This window comes from Antennarius striatus, chromosome 20 (genome assembly GCF_040054535.1).
Source record: "Antennarius striatus isolate MH-2024 chromosome 20, ASM4005453v1, whole genome shotgun sequence".
Lineage (NCBI taxonomy): Eukaryota > Metazoa > Chordata > Actinopteri > Lophiiformes > Antennariidae > Antennarius > Antennarius striatus.
Window position 1 is genome coordinate 6,260,268 of NC_090795.1, and position 14,279 is coordinate 6,274,546.

At 42.5% G+C, this 14,279-nt stretch overlaps 1 protein-coding gene across 1 annotated transcript; it reads right to left on the minus strand.

Moving 5' to 3' along the window:
* Positions 1–286: 286 nt before the first annotated feature.
* Positions 287–12,904, minus strand: csrnp1b (cysteine-serine-rich nuclear protein 1b). The gene is made up of 5 exons (XM_068343652.1): positions 12,708–12,904; positions 6,114–6,306; positions 4,066–4,325; positions 3,659–3,955; positions 287–3,543 (listed from the first exon to the last, which is right to left on the minus strand). The coding sequence occupies exons 2-5, from the start codon at positions 6,286–6,288 to the stop codon at positions 2,548–2,550; spliced, it is 1,728 nt and encodes a 575-aa protein (XP_068199753.1). The 5' UTR covers positions 6,289–6,306; positions 12,708–12,904; the 3' UTR covers positions 287–2,547.
* Positions 12,905–14,279: the final 1,375 nt, after the last annotated feature.

The window sequence follows — 14,279 nt, forward strand, 5'->3', positions numbered from 1 at the left end:
TCAGGATGCTGATCAACACCAAAATATAATGGACTGTTCTTTTCTTGTCTTTGTAATATGTGACTTCTCCAGAAACTGTCATCAAAACCTACTGATATGGTTGTGAGTAAACTGCTACAAGACAAACAAACCAAAACTGGCAAAAACATTTCCCCCTTGGTTGAGGATAAACAAAGGTGCTGTGTAGGAGTATTTGCTCCTCATTTGCCCTTGAAATTAAATGTTACTAAAGTCATGCATTATGCCATGTAGCATAAAGTGCACAAATCACAACAGAGACAAACACTTAGAAAATGTTTTTTTTATTATTATTATTATTCGTAGGGACAGGCTGTCAAATGGCTAAGATGAAAAACTGTTTTGGAACAACAGGTTATTGAATAGTGAGTTATGTAAAAAATAAAGCAGCTTTGTTTGCTCTGCAGGACCGTTCAAGCAGAAATATGTACAACACAAAAGGCAAAAAGTAAGACACGTTCTTTGAAAACAAATTTTTAAAAGCTGTACTGTAATACATTACATTGATAAACACTCACTGTTGCCATTTCTTCATGAGAATTTATGTTTTATACAAGAGAAACAAATGTTTTACTTGCAATTAAAAATGAAATAAACAAAATCAGTGCCCTCTTCATGGCATGAGAACGTATATCGGATGGATTTCAAAGTAATCAAAAAGGCAAAAAGCGAATAATACATTTGCAGTGTGCATCAACACTTTTCAAAGTATACAATTAATCAGAAGAAGTTTTAACAAACAGGACCTGCATGCATAAATTCTAAAGGGTCCAGAAAGGCTGCTGAAACAGCTGTAGAAAGGGTGAGATATGTACAACTCTCTGGTGTTCCAAACCATTCACACAGGTAAGAGCAGAATCACCTTTGAAAGTTCCTGTTCTATAATTAATGAGGCAACTCTTCAAATTTCAGGGTTCAGTGTGCAATAAAAATTGTATAATATATGCAGTTTTTATCCACAATACCCTCTTCATGTGTAATTTATAATATTATTGAACCTAAGTCATAGACTTCCAAAGAATTCAGAACAAGAATCAAATTGATCTTTGCAATTTACTTACTTTTAATGGCATTTTGTTTTGCTAAAATATCAAACCATAAGACCGCTTATGAAAAATACTTCAGAATTCTAGAGATCAATAACCTCCATAAGTATACATTTCTCTGTAATTCATATATTACAAAGTTTGTCCCAGATTGAAAATGACTCATCTCGCCCCCTTAATAAAATATTCAATTTGTCAGTAATTAGAATTCTTTTATCAACCTACATAAATTAGTTACAAAATATTAGTGTAATTTTCTATGGTTACATTGTAGGCAGCGAGACAATAGACCCATAATTTAGTTTCAGTGATTAGGGAGATTCCACAGTTTTCAGTCCCAAAGCTTACATGGAAGCACTGTGCACACACCGTCAGCAGGCATGGCTCCCTTCATAAGCAGGCACATCCAGTAAACTTCACAACACCCCATTTTATTGCCAAAATGTCTTAAATTAAATAACTAATGAAATGATGATGTAATAAGTTACCAAAAAAATGTTAAATGCATAAGCGAATAGATATTAAATATTAAAATGGACTTGTGGTCCCATTTCCCATAACAACGCCTTACTGTGATATGGAAAAAAGGAAGGAAGATTGCACTTTCAGGTGAAAATAATCAAACCACAGTGCTTCTTGAGTGAAAGCAGGCTTTATCTGAAATAAATAAAATAAAATCATAAAGGAAATAATTTAAAACAAAGGTAATAAAGACAATACAGCTACAGCTTTTTAATGGTATGAGCATTATCGCTAGTTACCCGGCTCATAAATATGAAACTCCATCATTTAGCGTTGGACTGTTGAATCGATCCCATACAACCGAAACAATGCCTTTTCATACACAACTATTTTCACAGATAAAGTGCAGATCGAGGAGCTTCTAGAGGGATTTGTTTTGTACCATATGACGCCCTTGGGAGAGATCTTGAGGAGAAAGAGTCCAACACAGGGAGGATTCTGACTGCTCAAGTCACCTGGGTGTAAGCCCAAAGCGAGGGCAGCCACATATCTATGATTTGACTCAGGTTTTAAGATGAAGGCCATCACAGCAATGGTCACCATACATTGCCTCCAAAAGCTAGAAAGCTAGAAAAAATCCCTGAGGTGCACATTCAGCTGTGTTGAGAATCCCAACCTGGCCCCAAATAAGTCTGATTCCTGTTTAGCATATTGTTGGTGATATTTGTTTGGTTAAAGGAGCTTTCTTAGGAATTGAGAGCCACCATTGGTTTTCAAGGGCCTGATCATATTGATGTATTATCATATCTTGTCACATTTTTACACTAGCTGCCATCTCACACAGCAAAATTCCAAACTGCTTTGCTAACATTTTGAAGGCATGTCTGGAATTTGAATATTTTTAGGCAAGATGGAAAACAGTTTCCTCCCAAATAATGCTCAACATTAATTTCTTATGTGCACGATCCCTCCCAAATCCCTCTTTTTTTTTTTTGCACTGTCCATACATTTTCATGTTTTGTCAAACTTTCACAGACTCCATCACAGACAATTTCATGGCTTCCTCCAACAACTGATTGTCTGTAAAAGTGGCAGGAGGTTCTGGGACGGATTCTGAAAGGCCAATCAGCGACTCCAGGAGGCAGGTTCCTGGATCACTCACTGGAGGGAGGCTGGGGTAACTAGGCAGCTGAAATTGAAAAAAGTTGTCCATGTGTTCATACTCCTTGAGGGAGTTGTAGAGTGAGCTGGGCCCCAAACAGGGAAAGCCATCAAAGAATTCCAGGTCTGACTCAGAGGAGAGGCTCAGGTCCATGTTGTAGCTCGCAGAGCGATCTATGGTGGGGGAGGGTGTGCGTGGCACACTACTGCTATGGAATAGGGCATTTCCCTGGTTGGCATTCTCATCTAAAAGTTCTGAGATGGCTGTTGCTCGATTGTCTGTGTGATCATCTGAGTCCAACAGTGCAGCATTTATGTTCTCATTATCATTGGCAAAGTCCACCATGCTAAAGCTGCTGAAGGCTTCCGTAGACAACTGCTGCTGCTGCTGCTGCTGTTCCTGCTGCTGATTTTGGCAACACATGTCTTTATGTTCTCCGTCTTGGCTACTTCTTGAGCAATTCTCCGTGTCGCTGAAACTGAGAATGCGGCTCAGGCCTTTCTCATCCATATCCAGCTGGGTGAGATGCACACACGAACTCTCGCCTGCCTCAGAGTCCTCACTCTGTCCTGAAGAATCAGAGTCCGTCATATTGCTACTGCAACTGTTTTCTCCAGTTGCCACCAGTTCTGAGCTGAAGGGGAATGAGGGCACTACTGGTAAAGAAGTGGCCACTGCTGTGCTCTCCTCCTCCTCCTCGTTGCTAGACTGCTCTTCAAGCCTCTTCTCCAACTCCAGCTTCATGATCGTGTGGATGTAATGCGTCTGTACCCTGTTGGAGTTGAACTCAATGCGACCTTCTGTGTTTCCGCAGCCGTCCTTGGTGCAGCCGCAGGGGAAAGAGGAATGATCCATCTGTGAGAAGCGAAGAGAAGTAGTTCAATTACGTGTGGAATGCAGAAGAGTCTCAGTAGCTTTTTTTTTTTTTGGAGTCAGAGCCCATACTGTTGGACCTTTTCTCAGCTCTTACCTGACATTTGATGCCGGCTAGGCTGCAGCTACACGTCTCGGGTTCGCAGAAGCCCTGGCAGTCACAACCACAGTTTTCCCTGGAGATCCTCAGCTCATGGAGCTGCCTCTTCTCCTCTTTGTCGATCTTTTTCACACCAGCTGCTTTGAGCAGTGCATAGCGATGTTTTGGCGGGTAAGGCTGGAGAAAAGAACCTTCCTCCAAGTTGGCTCCGCTGATGTCAATGTCCTCCTCAGGAATGTCGTCTATGGTTAGCTGCTCTGCCTCCTCGCTCTCTTGGGTTCCGTTCTTAGTAAGCTGGAGAGGGATAGGAAAGGAATTTAACGAGTCATTCTTGAGCTGAATTTACATACTAGAATACTTCATATGTCACATCATCAAAGACACTTTGGAACTTGTTTGCTCACCTTCAGTTTAAGAGCCTCGAGCTTCTCTTCCCTTAGTCTGTTGAAGAGTTTCACCCGGCGCAAGAGCCGCTGCTCTACAGCAAACTCAGCAAGTGTAAATGTCTGGAGCATGCTGTGGCGCTGCATCATGCCCAGTGTGCATCCCCCTCGACTGGGAACACTGGTGAACCCTTGGCACCGAGGGAAGAAGAACACAGTAACCTGGTCGAATGTCACATTGCCCCGCCGTGCTCTCTTCGCTTTCTTAAGGATGGATGTTGCTGTAGAAAAAGAAACAAATTTAGAACACAGTTCAACCAAGGAAAGCAGTTTTATAAGAACAGTTTTGAATTGTCCCAGTTTCCTTTATGTACCACTAGATGGCCTGCTGCCCCGCCAATTGAAGTCATATGATGTACGCAAACCCGGTTGAGCAGAACGTTTAAGGACACTCCTCTGATTCATTGCCCTAGTCCTCAACTCAACCCTTATCATGTAATATGCCCATTCACAGTGCCAACAAGAGTCCAACACACTTGCATCCTGTAAAGTGAAACTTCTACCACCACAAATTCAGTCGGCCTTGTTCTGTTTCCAAGTATACAACAAAAAAACCACCCATCCCAGGAATTTCCCGTTGGTGGCCAACACACTGTAGGAAGTGAAACCGCCAGGATCACAAGCTGGAGTTAATGCTTGGGGCTTCCGAAAGAGGTGGAGGGTGAACAAGTAGCTCTCAGGACAGAAATATCAACTGTCCACCATAATCTCCTTGCTAGATGTGAATTCTCACAAATAGACCAATAACTGACACAAGCCAAAGGCCCCCTTTTCTGTTAAAATCATTCAGTACCTAAAGCAACCAGCCATCCTTCCATACCCAGACAAGCACAATAAAACCATATGGGAATCGAAGTGGAACCACATGTGGGAAGTCCAACAACAACTCCAGCTTTAAAATAAATTCCACTTCCTCTGTCCAGAGATATTCAACACATTTTGAGCCTCACTTAAAAGACAACCAATGTCTTTCTGTTTTTATTTGTGTACGTTTGAGAAGAAAGGGATCCTAATACTCCCCATGTGTTAAACATTAGTCTTATTTTGTGGTGGGAGATTTCCTTGTAGATTCACATTTTTCTTAGCCTGGAAGCGTTCATGGGGTGTATTCTGAACCTCTGCCTGGAAAAGTCACAGAAGTTGCATGGGAAAATCTGTGTACATCTGAGATAACTGAAGTTCAGACAAGGAGAAACAACTCTTTTTTGCCCAATTCAGTTGCAGACAACTTGCTATGGTATCTGATCTGTATATACCTCCTCTCCTCTCCTCTTCCTCTGAATGGGATGGTTTTACAGGCTGTTTGTCCTCCTTCAACTCACCACAGTACTAACTTTCTTTCTGCCCAACACCAACAGCTGATTTATACTGGCTTGCACAATTTGCACTTCCTGACGTCTCTGCATGCCTTCTTTTCCAGATTGTTCAATCTCCCCACCCCCACACCTTTTTGTATCCTTGCACCCAGTCTCTTTCAGCACCTGTGCTGGGTGCGTGCCTGGGCTTCATACAAGGCCGTATGTGTTCCCAGGATTGGCAACCTGCCACTCTTCTCTTCCTGGCTCACCATCCTGGAAAGCTCACAACTGTTTGCCCTTCTACCCTACAATCCCTCTCCAACCTGACCAGTCCCCAAAGGGCCAGCAGATGGACCCGGGTCCAGCCAGAAACACCCTGAAGCTGTATGACCCACATCTACCATGGTAAGGTGAGCCTGTCTACAAGGCTCTGAGTGGAAGGTGAGCCACGGCGATCAGACACAACATAAAATGATTAGCTGTTTTCCAATTTCAGAGTATGCAATTAAAGGTGTACTCATTATAGAAGTTTGAGATAATTTCTCTCAAGTGTTTCATGGGTTATCTAAATGCTTTAACCCTCCCTGACTTTTACAGGTTTATGATCAGATCCTCCAAAGCATAGTAAAAACAAGGCAATGGAATCCTTTAAAAATGCATGGTAACATCAGCTGTTTCTATGATTTATTGTTGCTAGGAGAGAAAACTCACTGTTAAAATTTGTTGCTGGGGAGCTGGGATTGCTGGGAGTGGAGTCCAGGGTGTCCGAGTAGCAGCTCTCCCCTTCAGAGTCCCAGCCTGAGCAGGCAGAGGAGAGGGAGGAGGGTGATGAGTAGCATGGGTCCTCATCCACCTCCTCAAATTTCCTCTTGAGAAGCCCACTCATGGCGTCAGCGTGAGCAGTCTGCAGACAAGACAAAAAAAAGGAGAGAAACACATTATTAGCATGTGTCAGGAATTCACAGCTTTGATCACTGATAATTCATGTTTTTTTTTCCCATCGATGCATTTACAACTAGAGGCAGTGTAACAACATCTGTGCATCGTATGGAAGCTTTTGCACACACAGGCTTTTCACAGCGTTACTGCGACAAGAGAGCCCTGTGCTCAGCCATGTGATACCGTATGCGTCCCAATCTCATGCTGCATTCTGCTCAGTGAGGAAATCAGCCATGGCACAGGAAGCAATCAATCAGGCCTATTCGCATAAGTCAACAATTACCGGACCCTATGCCCTCTTCCAAATCTCATCAGCCCTGTAAATGCATTGATTATTGAGAAGGACCGAGCTCAGAGGTACCAAATCACCTACCCATAGACATTTCATTTCAATCATTCCCTATGGGAAACTTTCACTATCAAATATGTGAACCAAAGCCAGGGCAATTTGCCACTTGTCCTGTTTAATGTGCTCATATGCCTCGCATAATAAATATGAGCAGCTATACTTTGTCAAGATGTTTTGTTATGCAACTCATGCATGTAGTCTTTTGCTCCAGTGAGTGGGGCTGCTGGTTCAGCGATAAAAACAATCAATCCTTTGAGACAGACACTTAGGCAGATAGAGAAAGACAGGGGAAAAGATGATCACCAGTTCACTAGAAGAGGGAACGCCACTTACACATTAATCTTCAAAAACATTGCCTGACATCCATGAAAACTTGTCTAAGTACAAGCTTTGTTCATATCTCTAAATCTCAACTTTATTCAATGAATAAATACTGTCAAAGCTCAAACAAATAACACTCTTCTCTGCTCAGGTTGTTTCAGGAATATAAAAAAGAACAGAAATCATATGACAGGAAAAGTGAGCATGTCAGATGAGATGGAAGGTTTACTGCCACTGTGTTTTACGATTATGAGAAGTAAATGCGTCACGTAGCTGTGACAAACAATCTTCTTCAGAATTTCTTGGAAGCGACAGGGAGTTGTAACCGCGAGACACAACGGGTCATCACCGCAGTTCGTGGGCTGAGCGCCTCCTTATGCAAGGAGGGACGGAGAGGTGGAGTGAGGAAGGAAGTGCGGGGCGAGGGGGAGGCGAGACTGGGAGCGACTCCAGTGCAGACACTCCCTTCGATGATGTGGAATGGGAAATAAGGTTTTACTTTATGCATAAAGGGATCATTTCACCATCAAATTGTTTACAGTCTGTAGAATTATAGCCAAATCAATAGCAGCTGCTGCAACTTGAGCGTGGATGTTTTTCCCATTTGTTTTTTTTTTTGCTATGATTGTACAAAGATTTTCTTGATAATTCCTATAATTTTGTGAAAATGTTTGTAAGGACCTGTCAAAAGACATTTTTGTAAACTGCTGCTTTTTTTGACTTGCTCTAATTTAAGTATAATTGAAGAGTATGGAACTTAAAATTACCTAAATTTATGTTCCAAACATGTCAGTTATTGCAGCAAACATGGCTCAACCACATATGGACACGGTACTGCTGTGCCAACGGGCTAATTTGTCACTGCTGCTCCTTAGAGATTAACTAAATGTGTCAAAGACAAGATACGTCACACCCAGAGATCCTCCATTGGCTTTACATGAGCTTTAACTCCATGTGTCACCTGCACGGCTGCTTCATCTTATCAGGATGTTATGCAAGTGTCAGCACTTGGTGAACAGTCAAAAAAAAAAAAAAAACAGGTATGCAAGGAGGAGGGGTTCATATTCAGCATGCAACATTGAGCAATTATGCAGAAGCAGTCTTCTCTTTTGACAAGGATAAAAGAGAAGTCAAAGTCAAGGGCAAGAAGCTGACACCTTTGAGTACAGTGGGGGCAGCTCTGCAGCTGTTTACAGGGTTATTGTTAGTGCTGCAGTCAGGTATTGTCGTCCCCTGTGCACATATGATGAATGAATCACCTTGCCATAGGTCAAAATGGCTTATACGGTTTTGCAACAAACACAAAAGGATTCCTTCAAACTGGAACCACCTCGGTGCTCCGAGCCTTTTTTTTTTTTTAACCCAGCCAATGAGAGAAGCAGCTGCTCATTCCTCATCAATCAACTTACACGTGCCACAAATAATCTACAAAACATCTTTCACAGCTACTGATATTATCATATCATGGAATTAAACCATTTAGAAACACCTGGGTGCAGCATCTGCTGCTTATGCACAGATCAGACAACAAGTGCGTTTGAAATGTCATAGCACAACAAACCTATTACTGATGCAGAAAACAGGAGCTCTCGCTGGCTCACCTTACATTTTTGCCATCGCTCCCATACCACAGTTTCTCCATAAAAAGAGAAAAGAAAACAAAGCTGTGAGGCATCCTCAAGGGAGTGCATAGCGCCAGCTAAGCAAAGTCTTTTTAATTAAAAGCTGCAGTGAGGCAGAATGGGAGGAGAAGGGGAGAGAGGTGGAGGGGTGGGGGGCAGTGGTGTCAGAATTGGGTCATTGTCTCTTGACGGCAGTCTACCTGACACATTGATTTGTTAATCCTGTTCAACGGGCAGAAACAATGGCGAGAGGTTAATCCTGGCAAGGGGATGGCTCGTAGTCAATCTGGAGTTTCTCAGCCTCCTCAGCCACTGCACCCACAGAACAAGGCCAAGAGAGCAAGGAGAGCGAATGAAACAAGGAGCAGAGGGTAAAAAAAAAAGAAGACAACAATCGAGCAGTGATTTGCAAAAAAAAAAAAAAAAAAGGTGGAGGGGGAGGGAGAACAAAGATAAAAGAGGAGAATTCAGAGTCGACTCCTCAAGAAAGCGATGTCTGTGAATGTCTTTCTCTAAAGGGAGAATGGATGTGATCGGACAGCCGAGTCAGAGAGGGAGCACAGCATGTTTTCAACGCACACTAAATTATGCATCACTGTCATTCCATCAACCACACACAAGCAGGCAGATAAAGGACTCATCCGATGAGGTGCTCCCCAGCGAGCCACCGCAGACTTTGGAAGATAAATCTCAGGTGAGGAGATTTGTCACCAGAAGCACTAGACAGCATCAAGTCAGATGCATAACCATGTCAGTTGAGTTAGATTGTCTTGATAACGCTGCAGGCTGTTAATATGACTTCAAAATAACAACCGATTTCTATTTCATCTGCTTAAGTCACTCACAAATGACATTCAACATCAAACACGCTACTAATTTTGCTCTACTTTCAAATGAAAGTTTAAAAAAAAAAAAGGATTTAAAGGTAAAAAAAACCAAAACTTACCTTCCTATACATTTTTCCACAAAGTAGATAATCTGAGAGGACGCATTTATTTTACCCAAAGAATAAAAATTCAGATGCTATCCACCGTACGGACTGACATCCGTCAGCAGCCTGTTTGAACTGCCCCCGTCTGCCCTGCTGCTCAACACGACAAGTCACAGTTGACTTTGCCCCCGTGCACGGCGTGTCCAGCCCCTCTGCAGCTGATAACGGTGTGGGTGGGAGCAACAAGTCGTACTAAACTTAGCCAGCCGTGAGCATTTGCATGGCACACAGAGAACCCCGAGCAACTTCTGAATGACTGACTGATTGAGCTGAGTGCTCATAAAATGTGATAATGATGAGCCTGGGAGTCCTCCTGCTTGTGTGTAAGTGTGTCTGGGCAGCCCCTCCCCTCGGCTTCAAGGCATTGCACCTCTCACTTCCAGTGCTTGTCGGTGAGAACACAGAGGTAATTGATCAGAGCCATCAAGGTGGCGGCAGGGCTGGATTCCAGCTCCTGCACAGCTGGGGACACAGTGGCTCATTTCTTCGACTCAGCTGTTAATCTGAAGCGCTCCACCTGCTGGAACAATGCAGGGGGAGCTGCCTTCCCCACGTCTATGAGCCTGTTGTTCCCTGAAGCCAAGAGCTTGCTGTGACTCCACCACAGAAACATTCTGTTCCTCGGCTTCAGCCCATGCACACACTGTGTGCAAAAAAGAAGAGGTAGTACGAAGGAGGAGGATGGATTGTACAAAAAAATAAAATAATGTCATGTCTCCAAGCCACAGGAATTCCATTCTGGCAGCATTACACTTGCTGTAATGGTGAGAGAAGAACACAGGCTCTATGCAACCCAGATGTGTTTTCTGCAGCTAAACCACTGGAATGTCCTACTCCCATGAGGCAGTCAGGCGAGCTACCTTACTAGCCACACCTGACAGGGAATTAGCTTGCACGTGAACCTTATCTGCACGTAACTGTCAATAATCTCCTACGCAGACCAAACTGGAATGGCCAGGTGATGCCTGCACAAGCCACAAAGTACAACCCAAAAGTTCATCTTAATACTATTTTAAGGAAACTATGTCTTTGGGAAAGTCTCACTATATTGTATATGAAGTATAGGAAGTGTGATTTTCTTTTTTCCGCAGGTAGTTTTTAATAATCATAAACTGTGTATTGGGTAAAACAAGCCAGTTGACAAACCCTCGGGTAAAGAATTCCATTGCATGACAGTCCATCAGCAAACATGCGCTCTTGGTGTGCCTGCGGAGGAAGGGAGGAGGTGGTTGTGGGTTTAAGGGTCATGCTCCAGTCTGGGACACTTGAAGCATGGAATGTCGGGAGAGGACAAAGCAAGATAGGAGCGCTCCCCGTTGCTGTGTAGGAGACCATCAGCAAACTACACACACACACACACACACACACACACACACACACACACACACACACACATACATACACTCTCCCTTCTCCAGTCTCCATACACAAAAGCATGGGGCGATCCTGTGTGACCAAAATGAAGCAGTCACAGACAACCTTGTCTGAACCCAGTGAGGCTGCTGCCACTGCCTCTTCCAGCTGAGCAGCTGGGGACTAAGAGAATATGAGTCTGGGAAGCACACTGCAGTGGACAGGAAGTGGTCATCCAGTTTATCTGTGCTGTGTCCGACAGTTGTAGGCACTACAAGGTTAGCAGACTACAGGATCATGTGATAAGAGTCAGGAGGTATGGATGGTAGTCATTATTTGTGAAATTCCTCAAAATACTGCACAAAGATTTTGTTGCCTTTGTTTCATTTAACTTAGTTTTTTTTTTTAAAGCAAGGTAACAATCTAAAATTGAAAATTGCATTGTATAAGTAAAGATAAAGATTTATTCAACATTAACTCGTATTCCTGGCAAATGAGATATCCCAAAATGCAAATCATCAAGTGTTAAATTCCCTCTCTGTAAACAAAGGATCATTCAGCTCTCTGTACAGCCTCATTCCAGAGGAGAAAAAAAAAAAGATTCCAAAAATGATCCGGGTGAGGTCGCGCTAGAGACGATTAAACCCATTCAGTGGCTTTATTAAAGGCAGATAGTCTTTAAAACAAGAGCGTCTGACGACGGTGTCATTTCTCTTTAATAACCGCTCGCAGTTCTTTAAACGGAGCGCACAGGCGCGCTTTTCCTAGAAATAAAACAAACACGTGTGCGTCATAATTACCGGTTAGAAGAAGGAAATATCCATGTGTTGTTTTATGGAAAAAAACAATCAAAGTGCTACAAAAAAACAAAAAAAAAATCCATATCCACGCGTGGCTCGATATTATCCACAAGAGGTGAAATAAGAAAAAGGAAAACAATCATTAAACGTGCGCATCGCGGTGTACTCTCTCTCTCTCTCTCTCTCCCTCTCCGGGTTGACCCGATCATTCCTCATGATTAATGCTTATTCCAATGACAGCAGCCCTGTCAGCTGTGTGTGCTCACATGTAGTGCCTTCAGGAGTCGCTCGAGTTACAAGAGGCGCACCAGCACTACTGAGGTGAACAAGAACAACTCTGCACTGGCTGAATACACAAAGCCGACCTCATCAACAGTTCAGACAAATGAATCGTCGGCCGATGACACAAAATAATGAAAAAGTACAGCACACACCGCCCGAGCATGGATGCTCCTACAAAAACCCTTAATAGTTGATCGATATGTCTGAATAGATCGATAAGAGGATTGTTGGAATCTTGTCTAAATCAATGTTATTTCTTTGCAATGATCGCATTGCGATCACCTGTGTGGAACACCAAAGCAGGTTAAAAACTCACCCACTCACAGCCAATAAAACAAAACCTTTCAAATAAAAGGTCAATTAGCGACTGAACGCAAAGTGTGTGTGTGTGTGTTTTTTTTTTTAAAGAGGAAACCCATCGAACGCGTAAAGATCCCCCCCCCGGTAACAACACCGTTTCTCGGACAGACACACATTTGATGGATTTAAATGACCTCCTTTCCGATAAGGGAGAGGAAAATTTAAAAAAAAAAAAAAAAAAAAAAAAAAGAACAATCAAACTATTTGGCTTCGTTTCCCAGCTGAGGTTTTAACACATGAAATATCAATAACCGACAACAGAACTCTCCCTTCTCTGTGTGTACTCACCACCGATTCCAGTATCCGATCACCATTAGTGGTGAAATAGTGGTAAATAAACCGCCGATGATAAGTAATCCAAATGGCACGGCTGAATGGAGCGTTTATCCCCGTGTATAGATAGCTCCACTGTGCTATTGTCTGCGTCTGTCCTCCGCTCGGAGCTCCGTACCAGCTGAAGCGCTTCCCTTGTCTGTAGCAAACTGCCGAGAAGCGCAGCCTTTTTCGTCAGTGGAAAACTCCCTCCTGGCGTCTGGTCTGACGCAGGCGGTGACACAGGGAGGCTGCCCACGCCGCTTCCTGCCCGGCCGCCTCTGTGACTGCCTGCGCGTACTATCTGCATGAGAAAAGCCACATGATCAGCGATCGATTGTATGAAAATAGTAATGACGATAGTAGTCGATAAGAAAGAGAGAAAAAAAAAAAAAGGAAAAGAAAAGAAATGGCACTCCTGAGCGGCAAGAAACCTCTGGTGGCGAGCTCTATATGATAGATAGATAGATAGATAGATAGATAGATAGATAGATAGATAGATAGATAGATAGATAGATAGATAGATAGATAGATAGATAGATAGATAGATAGATAGATAGATAGATAGATAGATAGATAGATAGATAGATAGATAGATAGATAGATAGATAGATAGATAGATAGATAGATAGTATTTGCATCACTGCTAAGATAATATCATGTCTAATAGTGACGTGGGCAGTGAGGTAATGTCCTATTTCCAGGCAAAGAAATTAATAACTATGAAGCTGTATGAAATCATGACTCATTTTGAGGGAATAAATCAATAGGGACGCACAGTTTCAAAGGAAACAACAACTTCTGCTTAGAAACAATCAAAACCACATTCATAAAAAGACACCACGTTTCAGCAAACGAGACTCAGCTGCTATAAAATAGGATTCTTCTAATCGCAAGACAATTGCCTTCAAATTAAATTTGAGTGCAGCACAGAGAAGAGGATTTTTAGAAACAAGTCCTAATATGATCAGTTACTTATCATTTCCTTTTGAAGCTTCCTGGAAGTAATTTAGTATTTTAGGGGAAATGATCTGTGACATTTAGAAGGAAGCTCTTGTGAAAGTTGAGTAAGGGAGACTATTCAATTGCAGACCAAGTTATTTCTCACACCACCCTGTCATGTACTCCTCCCATCTCTCTGTCTTAATTTCCTGCTACTATTGTCTGGGACAGTCCATTGAAATATCAGCTGCTGTCATCATTTGGTCACATCAGTGACTTTATTGTTGGTGTATCAGCTTGTCGCTTTGTTTGCAATGTGATTTTCCCTCTCCTTCGAACTTCTCCTTTATCATTTAAGGGTGTCACAAAATCAACGCCGATGTTGCAGACTTAAAAATTCCAGAGATTAAATTTTTATATAATTACCAGAGTCATACAAAATGAAACTTCTTGCAAAAAATACGGAAAACTACCCATTTTCTACATTATCTCTCTCCCCATGTCACAACATCGAGTTGTCAGTCTAAAGAGAAAAAGAAGATCACAAACACAACATATTGTTCTTTGTGATAACAGAAGTTTTAATTAAGACCTCAACATTTTTAA

What these genes read in the sequence shown, in the direction of transcription:
- csrnp1b (XM_068343652.1), bottom strand. Translation starts at nt 6,288, where the DNA reads ATGAGTGGGCTTCTCAAGAGGAAATTTGAGGAGGTGGATGAGGACCCA. An exon ending in CCCAGCAACAAATTTTAACA is followed by an intron (nt 4,326 to 6,113) that starts GTGAGTTTTCTC and finishes CTTTTTCTACAG; the next exon opens with CAACATCCATCCTTAAGAAA. An exon ending in TAGCCGGCATCAAATGTCAG is followed by an intron (nt 3,544 to 3,658) that starts GTAAGAGCTGAG and finishes CGCTTCTCACAG; the next exon opens with ATGGATCATTCCTCTTTCCC.